General features: G+C 38.9%; 1 protein-coding gene across 4 annotated transcripts in view; it reads left to right on the top strand.

The window, feature by feature from the left end:
- shroom2a (shroom family member 2a) overlaps positions 1-16879 on the top strand; it is a 55024-nt gene extending 38145 nt beyond the window's left edge. For 3 of the 4 annotated variants that reach the window (XM_079841427.1, XM_079841429.1, XM_079841428.1), the window contains 8 exons: positions 2651-2770; positions 2964-5490; positions 5873-5955; positions 9735-10316; positions 11018-11596; positions 12225-12405; positions 12496-12768; positions 15664-16879. In XM_079841427.1, coding sequence (XP_079697553.1) covers positions 2651-2770; positions 2964-5490; positions 5873-5955; positions 9735-10316; positions 11018-11596; positions 12225-12405; positions 12496-12768; positions 15664-15936 — 4618 coding nt within the window. In that variant the 3' untranslated portion in view covers positions 15937-16879. Of the gene's footprint in view, positions 1-2650; positions 2771-2963; positions 5491-5872; positions 5956-8991; positions 9016-9734; positions 10317-11017; positions 11597-12224; positions 12406-12495; positions 12769-15663 lie in introns of all 4 variants that reach the window. The other variant, XM_079841426.1, reaches the window with a different exon arrangement.
- Positions 16880-19522: the final 2643 nt, after the last annotated feature.

Below are 19522 nucleotides of genomic sequence, written 5' to 3'. Positions count from 1 at the left end.
CCAGTCTTATTTGAGAGTCTTACAGGCTTGGGTTTTAGACTATTGGAAAATCTTGAAGATGGATTTCTGTTTTTACAATCCTATCACTAAACTGAACAACTGAATTTCAGAAACGACAGGAATGTTTTGACTCTCAGAACTTAAAGGTCACAGGTCAGGTGTGGGTGGACTCTTTAGTTTGGGGAGATACTGAGAAATTTTTCATGCTAAACTCGCTGATGCAAAGCATGTGGCATGAAGCTTTTGAACATCACATGCACAGATCCTGGAAAGAGGTTGCAATATTTTATTAATTAACTAAAATTGTTTGTCTTTTTATCACTTTACCCCTTTTATGGCATACCTCGTCTCTTGGAGTGGTAGTGTTAAATATTAACCACAAGATGTCTCCCTATGTCCACTATTCACACCAAGCGATTGTTTGTATGCAAGTTGCAGATCTCTGGCTATGTTCAGACTGCAGGCAAATGTGACCCGATTCTGATTTTTTTAAATTCAGATCGTTTTTTCTCATGATTGTGTGAACAGCACAAACCACATGGAATCTGATCTTTTCAATTCTGATTTGTGCCACTTCCATATGTACTAAATTCGATACAGGTCAGATGTTTTGCATTCTGAACAGTCATATCGGAATTCACATTTAAGTCACTCTAAGAGCAACATTTGTCACAATTCTGCGCTCATGGGAGTTACTTCAACGATTTTACATACCCGAAGTTATCAAGACCGTTGTGAAAGGTAGTCAGTGGAAGGACAGTGATGTGTCAGAGCTCATAAGTATTACAGTGACAGCTCTATACATGCAAAACACAAGGGCTTGTATCATAAATGTAAAAAAAAAAAAAAAAAAAATGTTTTTATATTGCCTGCGCATAAATCGCCAGATAAATTGCCAGATCACTCAAGAAGGTGAATTGGTTATTGCCATGTAAATGCATACATGATCTCTTAATGTTCAGCAGAGAAGAGATTGTGCCCGCTCTCTTGCAGGAAGTGAATTAAACTGACGCTCTACATGTTCCGTGTGATTGGCTGTTTGAATGTTTATACCCAGTGTTGTGAACCCGTTGAACCTGGGTTGGATTTATTTAGATTTGTCAACTCTAAACCTACTCTGAAACTCAGTTTGTACAACTAGCTTCATGCAACAGGCCTGTGATTTTGTCCTTTTAAACACTCTCTCAGTGCTGGCACTGGCATTTTTCTGAATGACCTTATGGCTTAATTTATGTGGATTGTCTGTTTTGCCAATGTATTTTCATACAGTATAACATCTTAATTATAACTTTTTGTGGTTGTTTTGTCTGAATTGGTTATGTTTTTTTTTTATTCAGGGCTATATTTGTGTTTGTGTTCTTGCGTATAATGATTGACTAATTACAGACAGTGTTGTGGCCCATGCTAGTATGTCTGTATTTTCCCATCACAGAGATGGATTTTCATGTCTCCAGTTGGATTACAGCAGTACAGTCCCTGTCAAACTTTTCTGAACTCGAAGATTCAGACTATATGTGTCCCTCCCCCTTTTAACTCCCTTCAGGAAGATGAAAATGGTGGATATTGTAGCACAGAAAATGCCATCAGAGAGCGACGTGCATATGGCCCGGAGCTTTCTCACGAAGATTTTACGAAGTTCCATGAGGTATCGTATCAATGTATCTACAAGAAAACCCACATCATTTCCTGTACCACCCAGTCTAGTAATGATGATCTACAATCATATTCCTTCCATGGTCTTGTGATAGCATCCATCAGACGTTTCCATTCATTAGTTTTCCACCTTGCATATACTCTACTATTCTTCATTCAGGGTTCCCACGATCATGAAATGCTTGGAAATATCATTGGATTTTAAAATTGTGATTTCCAGGCCTGGAAAATGATGAGAATTTGTGAACTCTCCTAAATGAACTGAAAATAATAGAAATTTCTCTAAAATATTTATTTGTTGGAAATTGCACTTAATAAGTGTAATCTCAATGAAGTAATTTTTTTTTTATTCTTATCCAGTTGGTATTATTGGTCATTGGTCAAAGGTGTGGGAACCCTGTTCATTAGTTCATGCAATATTATTTTGAGTATAGGTTTTATCTGCATCGGTTCAAAAACATGCCCTGAACAGTTAGTAATGTCATAAGGACACAATGTATTTGACTTCTTACAAGAGCCTCTGTTTAATTGTTGTGGCGATTAAATAACAGTTCAATAACAATTATATGTTTGTCTATTTCACTTCATGCATCTCAGAAAGAATCGCTTTAAAGGGTATGTTACTGTGGTATGAGTGTTGAGAGAGTGGACTTGTGGTTACAGCAATTTAATTTGGTGTTTGCAGTTGTTTGTTAGTTTTTTATTTGTGGCTGACAATCGAAAAGCTTTGTGTTGATGGTGAATGACTGCAACATCGGCATGCTCACTGGCAACTTTTCTGTCTCTTGCCATGATCATTATACTACTCCCATAATCATCTACCATGTTTTGACACTCTTCTGTCCTTTAGAATAGTTGTAGTGGTGCTTGGTAATCTGTGTTTGCCATTCGATTTACAGCTGTTCACAGGCAACATTTTATTGCCTTGTTTTCTAATTTTCCTTTTCTGCTCTACCTATTTCTCTATCCTTCTTTCTTTCCTGTTTACTACCCACAGGAGAAATGAACCCATGAGCAGACCACACTCCTGGCATGCCACCAAGTTCAACGAGAGCCACTCAGAAGCCAAAACTCAGTCCACACCCTCACCAGTCTGGCAAACAAGAAATGATGCAAGGTAATTGAAGAGACAGGAAATAATTTGTTTCTTTCTATATAGCTTCTTTCAGTAAAGAATTAGTAATTCAAGGCCTCTATTTTTCTTTTGTAAATATATAATGAACTGCACAAACTCTTCAAATTGTTCACTGTAGTTGCATTTTCTAGTTCATACGACCTAAACACTCTTTACACATGTTTGTTTGTCTTAGTTCATTCTCCTCTGAACTCTCAACTGACTGGGAGCAAACAAATCTACAGAGAGTATCTGATCAGTTCAGCTCTTTGGGGAGTATGGACAGCCTAGAGCATAGCTCTCATCCCTATCCACCTGGCTGTCTTTCTCCAAGCAAGTCCAACAATAACAGCATTGAACATTTGGGTGGTGGTAAACGAGACTCTGCATATAGCTCCTTTTCTACAAGCTCGGGAACCCCAGATTACACACTGTCTAAAAGTAACACTGCATCCACTGAAAACATGCTGTACAAAATTAATCAGTGGGACTCAAGTGGCAGGCACAGCAATGGCAGGCATAGCCAAAACCTAAACGAAGGGGTACGACAAGATGAGAGGCTTGGATACTTGCAGCATCTCTCAAGTACAGGTAGCCATGAGATCCCAAGAGCCGAAGAACAGCCAGGCACTCGACATTCAAGCTCTGGAAGAGTTAGTATTGGACCTGTCTGGCATGTCCCAGATATGAAGAAAAACATGGTCTCCTGTACCCCACCTCCCACTCCACCGACACGCAGTGATAGTTTTGCAGCTACCAAGGTTCATGAGAAGGGTCTGATCACAGGCACCTCTGAGGGCCTTGGTGTTCATGCCCAGTTAAAGCCTCAGGTGAAAGCATTACAAAAGGCTGGAGAAACCTATGAAAGTGCTCAAAGGTCTCACCAAGTCATTGAGACAGGTCTTGAGGGTCAACGCAATTTTAACCTGCCATCCAAAAATGATTCTTCAAATCCTTGCATTTCATCCAATGCCCATCCTCAGTATCCCAACTGTATGTCGTCAGACAAGACATACTCCCTATCAACCACAGATGTCAGAGATAGACAGCTATCTTATGCCCATGTTCCATACCATCCACGTCAGTACAGCGATGAGGGCACTTTCCACGCTCAAACTAGGACAGTGCCAGCACTGAATCCTCCATTCAGTAGCTACTTTAGCAGTATGCAGGAGCTACCCACAAACAACCACATGCAACTCAACAGCCAGAATCAGGCTAGAAGGCCAGCTGCATCACTTTGCGGTCTTTTTGGAGTTACCTCCCACCATGTCACTCAGGGAATGACACAGGTTTCCTTAGTGAGAGTTGATGACTCTAAATCTTCTGCAGTCTCAGAAATGTCAAACAGTGGACGGGACAGGATGTCCATAGGTTCTCAAGGAGGAACTAAAGACCGCTATTTCCCTCCTCAGTCACAGCACCATGATATAGATCATAAGGACAATAATGCCTCCTTCAAACAAAGTGACAACCACAATCGCATTTTCTCTGCACCGTCTAATTCCTTGAATATGCCTGATTCAACAAAACATTCTGAGCTGAGGGGGAGCCAAAAGCATCACTATATTTCTAGCTCGGATGAGCATTCTGGTAGTTATCCCCACAGTAAGCAACCTGAACACAAGAGAAATGCTGGCCATCTCCATCTTAAAGAATACTCACAACAACCTCTTCCTACAAAAAGCGAGTCAAAGATATGTCCCCAGAAAACACCTATGCTGTATTCTCTTGCCCAAGAGCAGAATGACATGGATGACTGTCATGATGAGATCAACAGTGGAAGTGCACAGCAGGAATCCTTTGACAGTCAGAGTGGCAAACAGGCAAGACGGAGTGACCGTTTTGCCACCACCTTGCGCAACGAGATCCAGATGAGAAGGGCCCAGCTTCAAAAGAGTCGAAGCGCTGCAACTTTAGAAATTCCGGTTGAAGCTGTAGAAGAGGCTGCTGCCTGGAAGACCACTTCTCCCTCCTCGGATGGCTGCTTTTCTAGCTCTTATAAAGACCATCTGAAAGAAGCCCAGGCCAGAGTCCTCCAAGCTACATCTTTTAGACGAAAAGACCTAGAGCCAGTATTGTTTGAGCATCCAGGCACTGAGGGTTCTACTTGGAAGGATACACCTCCACTTCCAAGCGTCTCCGAGGTCTCACCTAGCAAACCCACCTCAGGGAGTAATCAGGTGCTTCGCATTGGTAGCCGCAAGCGGTTTCCTGCAGAAAAGAAAGTTCGGTCTTTTTCTGAACCAGATAAAATTAATGAAGTAGGGGCTGATGAGCGCTCCCCTATGCCTGCCAATGCTGTACCCTTAGAAAATCGGCACATATTCTTTGAAGCAACAGGAAAAGCAGCTTTCCCTAAACCTATGCCAAAGCAAAACCTGCAGATATCTGAAGACAACAGACTGTCCAAACCTGTAGGCATGCACTATTCGGCAAAGAGTGACACGGCAGGGTGGAGTAATAGTACAAACCACCTTAATGAAGGTCAGGATGGCCCTCTATCAGTGAACCAACAAGCCATGCTAGAACAACAGCGACTTGGTACCTTTGCAGAGTATGAAGCCAAATGGAACACCCAGAGAAAGATAACCGAACCAAGGGTGTCTGGACGATACCACTCCGCTGATAATATCCTTGATACAGGAAATGAGGGACAGCGTAAGCCCACCTGTGTGCATGAAAGATCTAGATCCTCCCCTTCTGCTGACTTCTATGGACGGGTTAGTTATTTCACATTTAATGAAGCCCCCCATTTTTCAGTGGTTTAATTCTGTTTTAATGGGTGTAAACCTTACAAAACATGTACTCTCAGAGTTTGTCCTATATTTAGAAACTATCATAAAACAAAAGTGCCTTGTGTTTCACATATAGCTCCAATGAATAGCAATGATAGCAATATAAAGGTTGGAACTTAGTCAAACATTAAACTAAGTGCAAAAAGTCACACCCTCAGACCAGGAAAGTTGCAAGTAAGATCACATATCATGTGAACCGACCAAGCCAATAATTAGGATAGAGAAGTCTTAAAATTGCAAAAGTTTACAGTAGAAACATATTAATACCTGAACACAAAGATTAAGTTTTATGTTATATTCATCCCAGAAACACCCAGTTCAAGAAAAGAAGTCAGCTGACTGTTCCAACCCTGAGAAAAATCCCTCCGAACAGGATAAGAATAGTACAAGGTGAGTGCTGTAATGTTATTTTTCGATTGTCTTGCAAGTTGTTTAAAAGGTGAAAAGATAATACATACTTTTAATATGCTAGTTTAGTATCAAAGTCATGTTTTAGTCATGATGTCCATGATACTCCTGGGCATGTATGAAACTAAAGAGAACTCTTCCCTTTGTAATGGAAATTATACAGATGCCAACAGTCCTGGCTGAGATTGTGTCAGTGTGTCAGTGAAACTATTCCATTGCTAATGGCTCTGATCTTGGCCTTGTTGCAAACAGAAATCCACAGTTGGGCCATCAGTCAGCCCTTGCTGGGTCAAAGACAAACAGTAGACTCTTTATAGTCCTCGCAGTCTTGGGATTTAGCCCAGCTGTGACAGCACTGCTATCCTCACGGACTGGGCTTTGTTTTACAAGGAGATGGTTTTGAGGTGTAGGCATGTGACTATGACATAGGAAGTGTCCAATCAGTCCATTCATAATAAGGCCAAAGAGTAAAATAGCAACCTAAATGTCATTTTTGCTCTTTATCGAAGTCTTTCTTCAAAGTGCTTTCCTACAGATATATTTTGCCATATTTCAGTCTTTTTTACGCTGCGCAAAGACAAGACTATTCAATATTTTTACTCTACATGTATATTAGAGTAGGTATTGCATTTTATCCTGAAAGAATCATGAATGGTAGCCCTGTACTCTGCTAAGAAAAAACTGAATCCAATTCATAGCGCTGAACGTTCAGAATTTTAAAAACATCTGGATGAAGAATAGAGGGCTTGTTATGTATATTTTGCCCTTGAATAATGTATTAAATTGGCACAGAAAGAAAGTAGCATCAGCTGCAATAGATTGCTGTGCATGAAATGACCTCCAGTTACATTAGCAAGTTTTGAGATCATATCTTTTCTTGTCTAGCCTCTGAAACATGTTAAGTTGATCTGCAATCTCTTATAGTATATAGAAAACACAATATGAAAGCAAAAAGTGTCCTTTGAAAATCCAGCTCAAGTATAATGGATAGCTGGCTGAAGTGTTATTCCATTTGCATGCAAACTTTTTAGGTGGGGCTCCAGTAGTGTGAGGGCAAATTGGATATTTACTCTGTGTTTCAGATGTAAATTAGATGCATATTGAATTTTTAATTTCTTTCTGCAACAAATATAAATGTCTAAAGTCACAAACAGCTTCCAATTATGTGTGTAACACATCTACCTATTTGTCTTGCATACCATCCTTCTTGTATTTATATCTTCACATATTTTAGGCATTTCAACCGCTGGTTTCTCCAGGTCATTTTCTTAGGCTTCTATGTGTAGACATAAGGAGTGGCAAACTTGAATAAGCAAGTTACCGTCAAACATCCATCATCCAAAGCCTTGTAAATTGCCCCCTATGAAAGGTTTTGTCTTGATTCTTGCTTTTAATTAAGGTGCTGTGGAGAGCAAACTATGAATTATACCATAGACCTGCATCTTCACTTCATAGCCTTATGAGTTTTCTTAGAAATCGTTATTTAAAAGTCAAACTTCCTGTCACCCACCCAATCATTTCATTTATGTGAAAACACGCATGACTCCATTATAAAAAGCTGAAGTCCTAGCTGAAAAGTCCTAGCTAAAAGGATTCTTCACTCTAGTAAGTGATATTGACAGACTTCTAATGTTAGAAACCCCTTTCGCTACTATTAGTAGAGCTATTGTTTATTTATTAGTACATCTAGTGTGGAGTAGATCCAGTTGGAAACATTTCAATTGAGCTACAAGCATTTTAGCCCCACCCAGGTGAGATTACATATGTTCAGGACCACAGGAAGCACCTGTCGTTGAGATGAGAACTCCCAATCATCAGAGGTGAGTGTGCTTGTATATGGCCAGCAGCAGGAGTAACTGGATTATGGACTTTTCTGTTTTTCTGATGAAGTTTGAGTCCTTCTGGGTATGTAAGGTTAATTTTAAGAGGGGTTTTAATGTTTTCCAAGTTTTGAGTCCTCAGTTAAATTATAGTTTTCATGGCTTCATTCTGTTTTTACTTGTTGGGTAAATGCAGGTAGCAAAATTAATAGTAAACAATGTAAATGTACAGTTGCTTATCCACATGCAGAGATGTGTCTCTCCATTAGACGTTTCTGGTACTGGTAGAACATGTTTTGTCATACACACTTTATCAAACAAGGGAAGTTAGCAAGAGACTGTGTTTGATTAAAGGTGGGGTGCTGTGGACAGAAGCTTACATGGTATTACAGCGGAGACGTTCTGCATGCCAGTTCATGCTGAGATCAAATGCATGTATTAGACGCTGAAAGCGACTGCATCCTACTTGAATGTTACCAATGCTTGCATACTGTACTAATCTGCGAAGAAAGCATTTATCAGATAACATGAAAGACTCTTAAAAGTGCATACTCTATATTTCTGCATCTGACATTTCCTTAATTCTTTTCTGCACTTTGCCAATTGTCTTCCTTTTGTATACTAATTTAAAAAAAGGTTGAGGTCTGTAAGATTGTTTACTTTTAAGATTAATACTTTATTCAGCAAGGATGCATTCAGTTGTTTAATAGTGACAGTAAAGACATTGTTACAAAAATATAGTGGTTATATTTCTGTTCATCAAAGAATCCATAAAAACAAATAAGCAGCTGCTAAACGGCTTTCAACATTGATAATAAGAAATGTTTGACCAAATGAGCACCAAAGCAGCAATTTTAGAATGATTTCTGAATCTGGATCATGTAATTGGAGTTATGGCTGCTGAAAAATCAGCTTTGGCATCAGAGGAATTCATTTTAATTTTTTAATTTATTAAAGTAGAACATTTTTAAAATTCTAATAATATTTTCAAAATAGTACTTGCTGTATTTTTGATCAAATAAATTAAGCCTTGGTGAGCATAATAGACCTTCAAAAACAACAAAATCCTACGACCCCAAACTTTTGAACTGTAGTGTGTGCCTCTAACCACTGATTCTACTACGCACTACTTTTTTTGCTTTTCTTTACTCTTTTTTTTCAGTCAAAATCTCTTTCTGTCTCTTTCTTTGGAGCACAGCCACTGGTTCTATACACCCATCAGGTAAATCATACTGTAAAGTATGTATGAGTAGAAATTGCGGGTGTCTTTCTGTGCAGTTAGATTTATAGATTAGTATAATTAAATTGGTATCACTAAAATCGTTATAAACCATACAGTAGAATCTCTACCAGTTGACACCTTTCTAATGTTGCATGGTATTAATATATACCATAAGACCAGACATTCCTAATAGATGTCTGTGATAGGTGTCTTGCTAAGCCTGTAAAGAATTAACATTTTTATATTCTTTAAGTTACTTTCAGAGTGTTGTTATATTAGTGACTTTTCTCTTTTCCAATCTATTTTATTTAAGATATTCATACAAACAAGAGCCATTTATCTCTCCTTGCCCTACATAAATCTGAGTAGACAAAGAAGAGAGTAAAAACATAAACGAAAACAATCAAGATTAAGAAGGGAAAAGCGTTCTCTTTGCCAATTGCTGCAGGGGAAAGATCATTCTTTCTCCACAGCATGACAGGCTTGTGGGAACAGAAATATGCTGGGTATGACAGCCAGCCTGGGAGTTACCACGGAGAGATGGTGAAATGTGGGAGAAATGTCTGCCTGCCTATCGATTTACGCTGAACACAGTGAGGCTTTGTGAACCAAAAAGGACAAATACATTCAGAGTCTGGGCCTCTGTTAAATCATCTTTTGTTGTGTGTATTTGTGGATTGAGAATTTTACTTCAAAGCATTTCTCTTATGTTTTCTTAGGTTTAATGAAAAAGGATACAGTGAACTCATATGTAAAGAGAAACCAGAAGCATCTCCTTCAGCTTTGACTGAAGACCTGGAGAAAAAGACTTTAGATCCTCCATCCAGTCATCATAAACCTGCACTGCATTTCTCTGACCATAGCATTCAGAGTGAACCATCAGTCCTCTCCAAAAACAAGAGCTCTGTTCTTTTGCCCCATCTGGAGAAGTACAAATGCCCTGAGGGCACACCTCCTCCTCTTAGCAATTTTCAGGAGGTCCAGCCTGGATCACAAGGAGGAGTCTTGGCCTCACTCTCCCCTGTCAACAATCAAAGCTCCGCCTCGGTTTCAGCCCCCGTTCCCTGGAAGGGGTTGGAGCATAGCAAAGGGCCAATCGGGAAGGAGGAGCTACAACAAGAGCTTGTGCCTCCTCCCTTTCCACCTCCTCCCCCTCCCGCTGTCCTGCCCACCCAACGAACCGCTGGCCCTACCCAGCCCACCATGGAGGGGCAGCGTTCGCCCTCGCCCCAGTTTGCTCCCCAGAGGCTGACTGACAAGCCCCCCGTCCCTGTCTCCATACAGGATGAAGCTCCTGGAAGGTAAGACTTTCTGTATTTAGAGTTCAATTCTGCCGTTCAGAAAATCTTTCATGTCTGTGTTGGAATTCGGAGAGATTTCCACTGGCAAACCACAGCTGGGCTCCTCTCAGCTGCAATCTTAAAACCATCACTGGAAACTCTCCCTACAGCCCAGTAATTTAATGACAGTGCTTCTCTGACTGTCTCTTTATTGTATTCATGCACATACAAGGGCCTTATTCATATGTGCCCTTACTGCAGATTGTCCATGTGTACTGCAGTTCTTCAGATCAGTCATAAGTAGAATACCGCCCAGCCACAACTGAAGACTGTTGAAAAATATCATTTCTGGGGCTTTATTTCTGCTGTTTTTGGGAAAATAGGGGAACCGTAGTAGTCTTACAGTTTGTAGCCATTAGAAGCCTTTTTTATAAGTGTGGAGAAGACAAAGGTCTTGAGCTGGGTTTCAGTGACGCTGATATATAATATATAATGTATATGTATATGGATTTGGTCACAGGAACTGACAAAGATATTTTCCTCCTTGTTTTCCTGTGTGCAAAGCCTTCTAGCCTGAAGTAAAAGAATTTCACGTGTTTTCACACATGAAAATAGATTTTACTGCCCTTGTTGTGCTTATGCTTTTGCCTAGTTAACTTATGTTGCATTTCTTGCATTCACCAGAATAACACATTTCTATTTTCATCATTGTTGTTTACCAGGATGGATAAGGTTAAAGATGAGAACACATCAGTGAAGAAAGTTCCCATTAAGATTGTTCATTCAGAAAGTAACACTGAAAAAGAAAGTCGACAATATCTCGACCTGCCCAGCGAGACCCCGGTCAGCTCGCAAGAGCCTGGAGTAACTCCTCTTCAGAGCTTGGGGAACCCGGATCAGTCATACTCTCTGTTCTGTACCTACACCAGGCAAAAGGATCAGGGGCCTGAACCAAGAGACACAGATATGGGGCCTCTGAAAGACCAGGTGCCACAAACCAACGTGAACCCGGTATTCTGTGAGGTGCATGGCCTGCAGACAAGCCCTTCATTAGATCAAAGCAGCAATGGATTGTCTTCACATCCCTTGCAGTCAGAGGACGATGAAAAAAGAAAGGAGCTGGCTAGAGACATAATGGACAAGGACAGGTCCCTAGTGGACATTTTAGACCAGAGTAAGATGAAGACCACTATGGATCTCATGGAGGGTATTTTTCCTCAGGGAGAGTTGCTACTGGAGGAGGCCCAACAGCGCAGGAAAGCTGCACCTAAACAGCTGTCCCCTCGTAACTCTGTGGAGAAGTCAGTATTTCTTACTTGTGAACCTATTTCTTACCTCTTTAAGGCGCACGCTCATTTTGCCATGTTTGTATTTCAATATTTATTCCAGGAATTTACCCTTTAGAATGAAGACCGATTGAACATGTTTCTGATGTTCGGTTTATAATTTTTTTTAAGTTTTTTAAATTTTTATTAAGTTTTTTAAGTATAATGTTATTGAGCCCTACCCATGTGGTTCTCATAAAAAAAAATAAGATTGACATTTCATGAATATTTAAATTGTAGCTGGCCCAATTCTACTTTCTCATTCAAGTTATGATTCATAAGCATGGTTTATGTTTCTTATTGCAAATCTAAGGCACTAACTCATCTAGCAATCTGGCAGCTTTTGTGTAAATATGAAGTCACTGGAACATGAAGTTAAGTTGCAAAAATAATAATTCTTAAACACTCCTCTGTCTGCCATTGGTAGGTCAATCAGATATTTCTGCGGCTTCCACCCTTAAACTCGCGCCACTTTTTCCCTTTTTCTTTTTTTTTATTGCTTCATGCTTTGGGGAGACACAATTGTTTTATCCTGTCATAAGTACTTCTGTAGGGTTTGGATCAGTTGGCTTGTTTCTCATAAAACTCATCTGTGGGTTCTCAGGAAAGAAGAAGACAGCATGGGGGTGGCTACTGCTTTAGTGACTAATTCAACCTACTACAGTACATCTGCACCCAAGGCAGAGCTGCTGATTAAGATGAAGGATATGCAGGAACAGAGTGTGGAACACAACTCAGAAGAGGAGTTGGAAGAGGACAACGAAAATGATCTTGCCAACAAGAAGGTACCAACATTCTGTACAAACACATTGTATTGTACAATAATTTGCTTTCTTAATAATTAATTTGATCAAATGACTTTCCTTTCTTTGCAGCATGAGTTGATTGACAGCCTCAGCAAGAAGTTGCAGGTGCTGAAGGAAGCTCAGGAGAGTCTACAGGAGGATGTGCAAGACAACAATGCTCTTGGGGAAGATGTGGAGGCCATTGTACAAGGTGTCTGCAAGCCCAATGAACTCGACAAGTTCCGTATGTTCGTTGGTGATCTTGATAAAGTGGTCAACCTTCTGCTGTCTCTGTCTGGACGTTTGGCCAGAGTAGAGAATGCCCTGAACAGCCTGGAGGAAGATGCTTCACAGGAGGAGAGGGTGAGAATGAAAATAAGATATTTGGAAAAGCAGGATTGATGTTGTTGGAGGATTGACTTCCGGATTTATCAATTTAAAAAAGAACACAAAATTATTTTGATTAAGAAAGAGCACAGAATTAAGTCTTTAAAACTGTGCTAACGTAAAAGTACCATGTTAGGCAGAAGAAATGGCCTACTGCTGATATAGACAACACAGGTTTATGTCCAGCTCATGTCACTTTCAGATCTTATTATTTAGATAAATTTAGAGCACTAGACTCATAATTTCTCTAGTATAGACATCCTGAGACATCCATAACTGAGTACCATGGTATAGGCTACATTACAGTTCTATTATAGTACCATACCATTTATTAGGGGTGTAACAGTACACAAAACTGACGGTTCGGTACATACCTTGGTTTTGTAGTCACGGTTCGGTACAGCAGTTTTATAAAATTGCTTTTTATTTATTTTCATAAAACAGTGGTTTACTGGGGGGGGGAAAGTGTCTGTACTTACATGAATTAAATTATAACTAAAAGTTTATTGGAGATATTGCTGTAAACTATATAGGGAGCCCTTACTTGCTCATTAATATTAAAGGTTAACAACAGAGCCCAAACTATTAGCCTAAATTCAGTTGCTATTTATTTTTAGGTTTAATAATCAACACTCAAATAACATAGTACGCAAACATGAAAACTTCACGAGGCAGTTTTTGCAATAACTTCTAAATCTCCAATTCGTTGTTGAAATATAATCATTTATACACAGTGTCTGTCATTTTCATGACAGGTTTATTTAAACATACATGAAATAATCAAGACGTACATCATTAACAGGTTAAGTAGAATATATAATGAATAGGCTAATATAGTGCATATATTTAGTGAAAGAGTTGATTTCTCTAGTGAATACAATTCTGACTGAATTGACTGACTGAATCCTTAATATATTCGTGTGGGAACTCGGATTGAAGTGTTTTCCGCGCTTAAAACATGCCTACTGGTAACTGTTAAAGATTGCATTCGGAAATCCGCGTGCACCGAACCGAAAGCCCTGTGCCGAAACGGTTTGATATGAATATGTGTGCCATTAACCCCTTCTATTTATATAGGTTTAAATGGCCAGATAATTCAGTTGCACTTATTTTCCTATAGCTTCATGTTTTATTTGCCTACATGACCTGAAACTCATTAGACGTGTGTGTGTATCTTGTATGTGAACAAGAGATTGTAAAGACCTTTAGAGAAACAATAAATAATTGTGAATATTTATTTATATAAATGCAAATATCTTTGCCACAATCAACCTGAATTCACCCTACAGTGTTGGGGCACCCCTCCAAATCATTGAATTCAGGTGTTCCAATCACTTCCATGGCCACAGGTGTATATAATCAAGCAATTGGGAACAACAGCAACTCAGAAACTATATTACCAAAAGTTTTGGGACGCCTGCCTTTACATGCACATGAACTTTGATGACATACCATTCTTAATCCGTAGGGTTTAATATGGCGTTGGCCCACCCTTTGCAGCTATACCAGCTTCAGCTCTTCTGGGAAGGCTTTTCACAAGGTTAAGGAATGTGTTTACGGGAATTTTTGACCATTCTCCTAGAAGCACATTTGTGAGGTCAGGCACTGATGTTGGACGAGAAGGCCTGGCTTGCAGTCTCTGCTCTAATTCATGCCAAAGGTGTTCTATCGGGTTGAGGTCAGGACTCTGTGCAGGCCAGTCAAGTTCCTCCACACCAAACTTGCTCATCCATGTCTTTATGGACGTTGCTTTGTGCACAGTTATGTTGGAACAGGAAGGGACCATCCCCAAACTGTACCCACATAGTTGGGAGCATGAAATTGTCCAAAATGTCTTGATATGCTGAAGCATTAAGAGTTAATTTCATTGGAACTAAGGGGCAAAGCCCAACCCCTGAAAAACAACCGGATTGCCAGACAGAGAAATGTGATTTGTCACTGCAGAGAACACGTCTCCACTGTTCTAGAGTCCAGTGGCAGCATGCTTTACACCACTGCATCAAACGCTTTGTATTGCACTTGGTGATGTAAGGCTTGGATGCAGCTGCTCGACCATGGAAACCCATTCCATGAAGCTCTCTACGCACTGTTCTTGAGCTAATCTGAATTGCACACAAAGTTTGGAGGTCTGGAGCTATTGACTCGGCAGAAAGTTGGCGACTTCTGCCCACTGTGCGCCTCAGCATGCGCTGACCCCGCTCCCCAATTGTACGTGGCCTACCACTTTGTGGCGGAGTTGCTGTTGTTCCCAATTGCTTCCACTTTGTTATAATACCACTAACAGTTTACCGAAATTTCCCGAATGGACTTCTCGCACAGGTGGCAACCTATCACAGTACCACGCTTGAATTCACTGAGCTCCTGAGAACGACCCATTCTTTCACAAATGTTTGTAGAAGCAGTCTGCATGACTAGGTGCTTGATTTTATACACCTATAGCCATGGAAGTGATTGGAACACCTGAATTCAATGATTTGGAGGGGTGTCCCAATACTTTTGGCAATATAGTGTGTGTGTGTATATATATATATATATATATATATATATATATATATATATATATATATATATATATATATATATATATATATATATATATATATATATATATATATATATATATATATATATATATTATATATGGTAAATTCAGGTTGATTGGGACACTTTTTGCCAGTATTTTAATTTATTTTATGTAATTTTTTCCTGTGAAAGTAAAACTGTATTTTCATCAGCCATTACTCTACTGTACAATTCTTATATGCAGTTTTGGTGCTCATTTGTTAATGATATTTGTGTGTGTATGTATATACTGTATATGTATAAAACTTGTACAATTTTAAACGTGAAATGTTCATCTTCCTTCTGCAGCGTACTCTGACAGAGAAACGCAAACTGCTGATCCGTCAACATGAGGATGCCAAGGAGCTGAAGGAGAACCTTGACAGGAGAGAGGGTGTGGTATACGACATCCTGGCCAGCTACCTGCCGGAGGAGAGTATGGCTGACTATGAGCACTTTGTCAAAATGAAATCTGCCCTTATTATTGAGCAACGCAAGCTCGAGGACAAGATTAAACTGGGGGAGGAGCAGCTCAATTGTCTGATGGACAGTCTCCCAATGGACCAGAGGACAACCAACTAAGGACTTTTTTCATGCAGTAATCCAGAGCAACTTGCTTGACATCACCCTAAATAACAGGGTGCCAGTACTTAGTGTCCATTTACTGCCAATAGAATTGCATTCTTGACATATATTGAGTGCCCAGCAGAGAGCATTTTGGCAAAACTCATGAAGACCCTGAAAGTGCTGGGCACTTTCAGATCATGTTTTGACCAAACCTGATTTTTTTTAGTGTCGGCTGATCTTATGCTTTCATGACTTTTCAATGTTACACGACCCATAGAATTATATGGTGAAATAATAATAATAATAATTTTTAAAGACACTTTCATTTTTCCCCGCAACTGTTTAAATAGACCATGCCCTTTTTGTACCCATGTGCGCTCAACACTTGACACTCGGTATAAACATGCCATGGGAACTCGCTGTGCTGTATGTTTTAAACCACTAGAGGGCAATGAAAGACACCTTAAAGTGTATGTGCCTGAAGCCCAATATACAAACGCTTGTGATTCAAACTTGCTCTCAAAATCCTGGCGGCACAAATTTTTCACCCAAGCTTTGCACATGTAAACTGTGCTGCTATTCGCATCAGGAGGCTGTAATTAACTTCCAAAACTGACTTTTTGGTGGTGCATTATTTCAAATGACATGTCACTATCCTGATTATGTTCAAAATAATTCAGTGATATTTTTAGTAATTTATTTTAGCCTTTTGAATCTTTGTATATAACTAGAATAGGCTAGTATTGTACTCTTTCACTTTTAGTCAAGCAAACTACCACTTTAGTCTGCACACTTTTTATAGATGTATATCAACGTTAAATGCATTGTAACACCAGAATTAGGATTGACTGTAAGTATTCTATTGTTTAAAGAATCTAAGAGACTTGCCTAAACTATATAATATTATTTCACTAAGGATTCAGTGCTTGTCTATAAAATACCAGCTGCCTTTTGCTCCAAGTCATGTGTCTGTGTCATTTATAACTTCATCTGTAAGATTTGTGTGGTTTTATATTTTATGCGTTCAGAATGACCTCAAAATGAGGAAAAAAGCATCATGGTCTAGTCTTATACAGTACTTAAACAGTATGTAATACAGTAAGTAGTCACAATTCTGCTTTTCATTGTGGCCTTATTTCCATAGATAGCTAATGAAAACCAGTGTCATGAGTTTATTGCATTTAACATTGTTCTTCTTAATTATTACATTCAAGTTTCACAAATCATTTTTCATGTGTAGAAAAGACCAAGCATGTATCACTAGATCATTGAGTTGAAAGTAGCCAAAATATAATTGGCTCACATTTCAAAAATGTGATTTGGCAGTCTTCGCATCATTCAGTTTTCCCCTGCTGGTAGATGTTGAAACGACAAAAAGCATCTTTTTCCATTGATGGCTATTCAAAAGCAGCAATCAATGGATTTTTTGCAAGCAACATATAAATCACAAACATTTCATTTACATATAACAGCATGCTTTAGCAGGTGAAATTATTAATGCTTGCAATGAATGTTGTCTTTCATGCCTCATTTCTAGGTCTCTATTGCTTTATACTGATAATTATTGGCATGGAAGCAGTATGATACAAATGTTCTTAGTAGAAATACCAGCTGTATATGTCACCCAAGATACATTTTTTTTTACAAACAACAGTGTCTGATAAATGGGGAGGTTGAGATAAATTCAGTCATATGATCTCACTTTGGCCACTATGAATCTTGATTTAATTTAATTATTCACAATTTTAAACACATTTGTCAAAAGTATCCTATTATTTTTTTAGGTTCTAAACATTAATTGAATTGTACATTTCCATAATGAGATCAAAAGAAAGACATTTTAGTTAAAGGGATAGTTCACCCAAAAATTTAAATTGTCATTTAATTACTCACCATCATGTCATTCCAAACCCGTAAGACTTAAGTTCATCTTTGGAACACAAATGAAAATCTTTTTTATCCCTGAATAGACAGCTGCGCAACTTACACTTTGACGCTTCAAAAAGTTCATAAAGTTTCTTATTCACATATAAACATTGATCAGAGAACATAAACAGAAGCTCAACCAAACCTGCCTGATGCACGAGAACAAACCTCTTGCAGAAGCTTAAACATACATAAACCTCATTGGTTCTTGCGGAAGCTCAAATGTGCTGCATAACACCAGAATGAACCTCATTGGTTCTTGTGGAACCTCAAACGTGCTGTGTAACACACAAAAATGAACCTCATTGGTTCTTTTGGAAGATCAAACCTACTGCGTAACACACGAGAACGAACCTCATTTGCGGAAGCTCAAATGTGCTGCGTAACACACAAGAATGAACCTCATTGGTTCTTCTGGAAGCTCAAACGTGCTGCATAACACACAAGAATGAACCTAATTGGTTCTTCTGGAAGCTCAAACGTGCTGCATAACACACAAGAACGAACCTCATCGGTTCTTCTGGAATCTCAAACGTGCTGCATAACACAGAAGAACGAACCTCATTGGTTCTTCTGGAAGCTCAAACGTGCTGCGTAACACACGAGAATGAACCTCATTGGTCCTCGCATGTCAGACGAACATGCTTGAGCTTCCGTTTACCACAACTTATGTGCGAGTTGATGAATATTTATGTGAATAAAAGCCTAAATTCAATATCATATAAAGCCATCGTGTTTCTTCAGAAATCTTTTGGACTAAACCGCTCAATTCGAATGGATTATTTTTACGATCTTTTTATGAATTTTTTTAAGCGTCAAAGTAGCCGTCTGGGGAAGGACAGAAAGCTCTCAGATTTCATCAAAAAAAGTTCTTAATTTGTGTTCCAAAGATGAACTAAAGTCTTACAGGTTTGGAACGACTTGAGGGTGAGTAGCTAATTAATGAAAGAATTTTCATTTTTGGGTGAACTATCCCTTTAAATTACGCAGGTATGTTTCCACACTATTTTGTGTAGGCCCATCAGTTACGGAAAATAATATTACTTGATTAAATGCTGTAATTTCTTGTTTACTGAAGTAACCTTTCTTTTTTTCTCAATAGCTCTAATCACCTTCGTTTTCAGTAATATTTAACTTAAGATATAGTAATCTTATTGCCTTGGCCAATCAAAGAGACTTTGACATCTGTAAAAACGCACCCGATAGCTGTAGAGAAAAATATTGGTAGGCACAGCTGTGTAAAAAATACTGTAGCATATGTGTATATTTCTGCTAAAATAAAACATTTTAAAATATGCAAACAGTAATGTACGAAATTGCCTTTTTAATTACTTTGGAATACGCATGAACGTTAGCTGGAGCATTGCAGCCTGAAAAAAGTCTGTCTTCAGCATATATAGGCCTATATAATTGATCATTTAAAATATTATTGAAATATAATCCTGACGAAACTCCAAGGAAGAGTTCGAACTTAAGTAAATGTGAGCTCTACCATGCATGATGTTTGGTGAATAAAAGAGAGTTTTATGCAAATTACATTATCATGTGCATACTGCAGAGACGTTCTCAACAATTATTCACAAAAACAATTAGGCCTACGTCAAGTTAAACATGAGGCCAAATGAAAAAGTTATCAGTAACGTAATTCAGCGATTCGGTACACAGTAACTTTTTG

The sequence above is a fragment of the Gobio gobio genome (assembly GCF_949357685.1).
Source record: "Gobio gobio genome assembly, chromosome: 17".
NCBI lineage: Eukaryota > Metazoa > Chordata > Actinopteri > Cypriniformes > Gobionidae > Gobio > Gobio gobio.
This window is presented reverse-complemented; position numbering and strand designations above follow the sequence as displayed.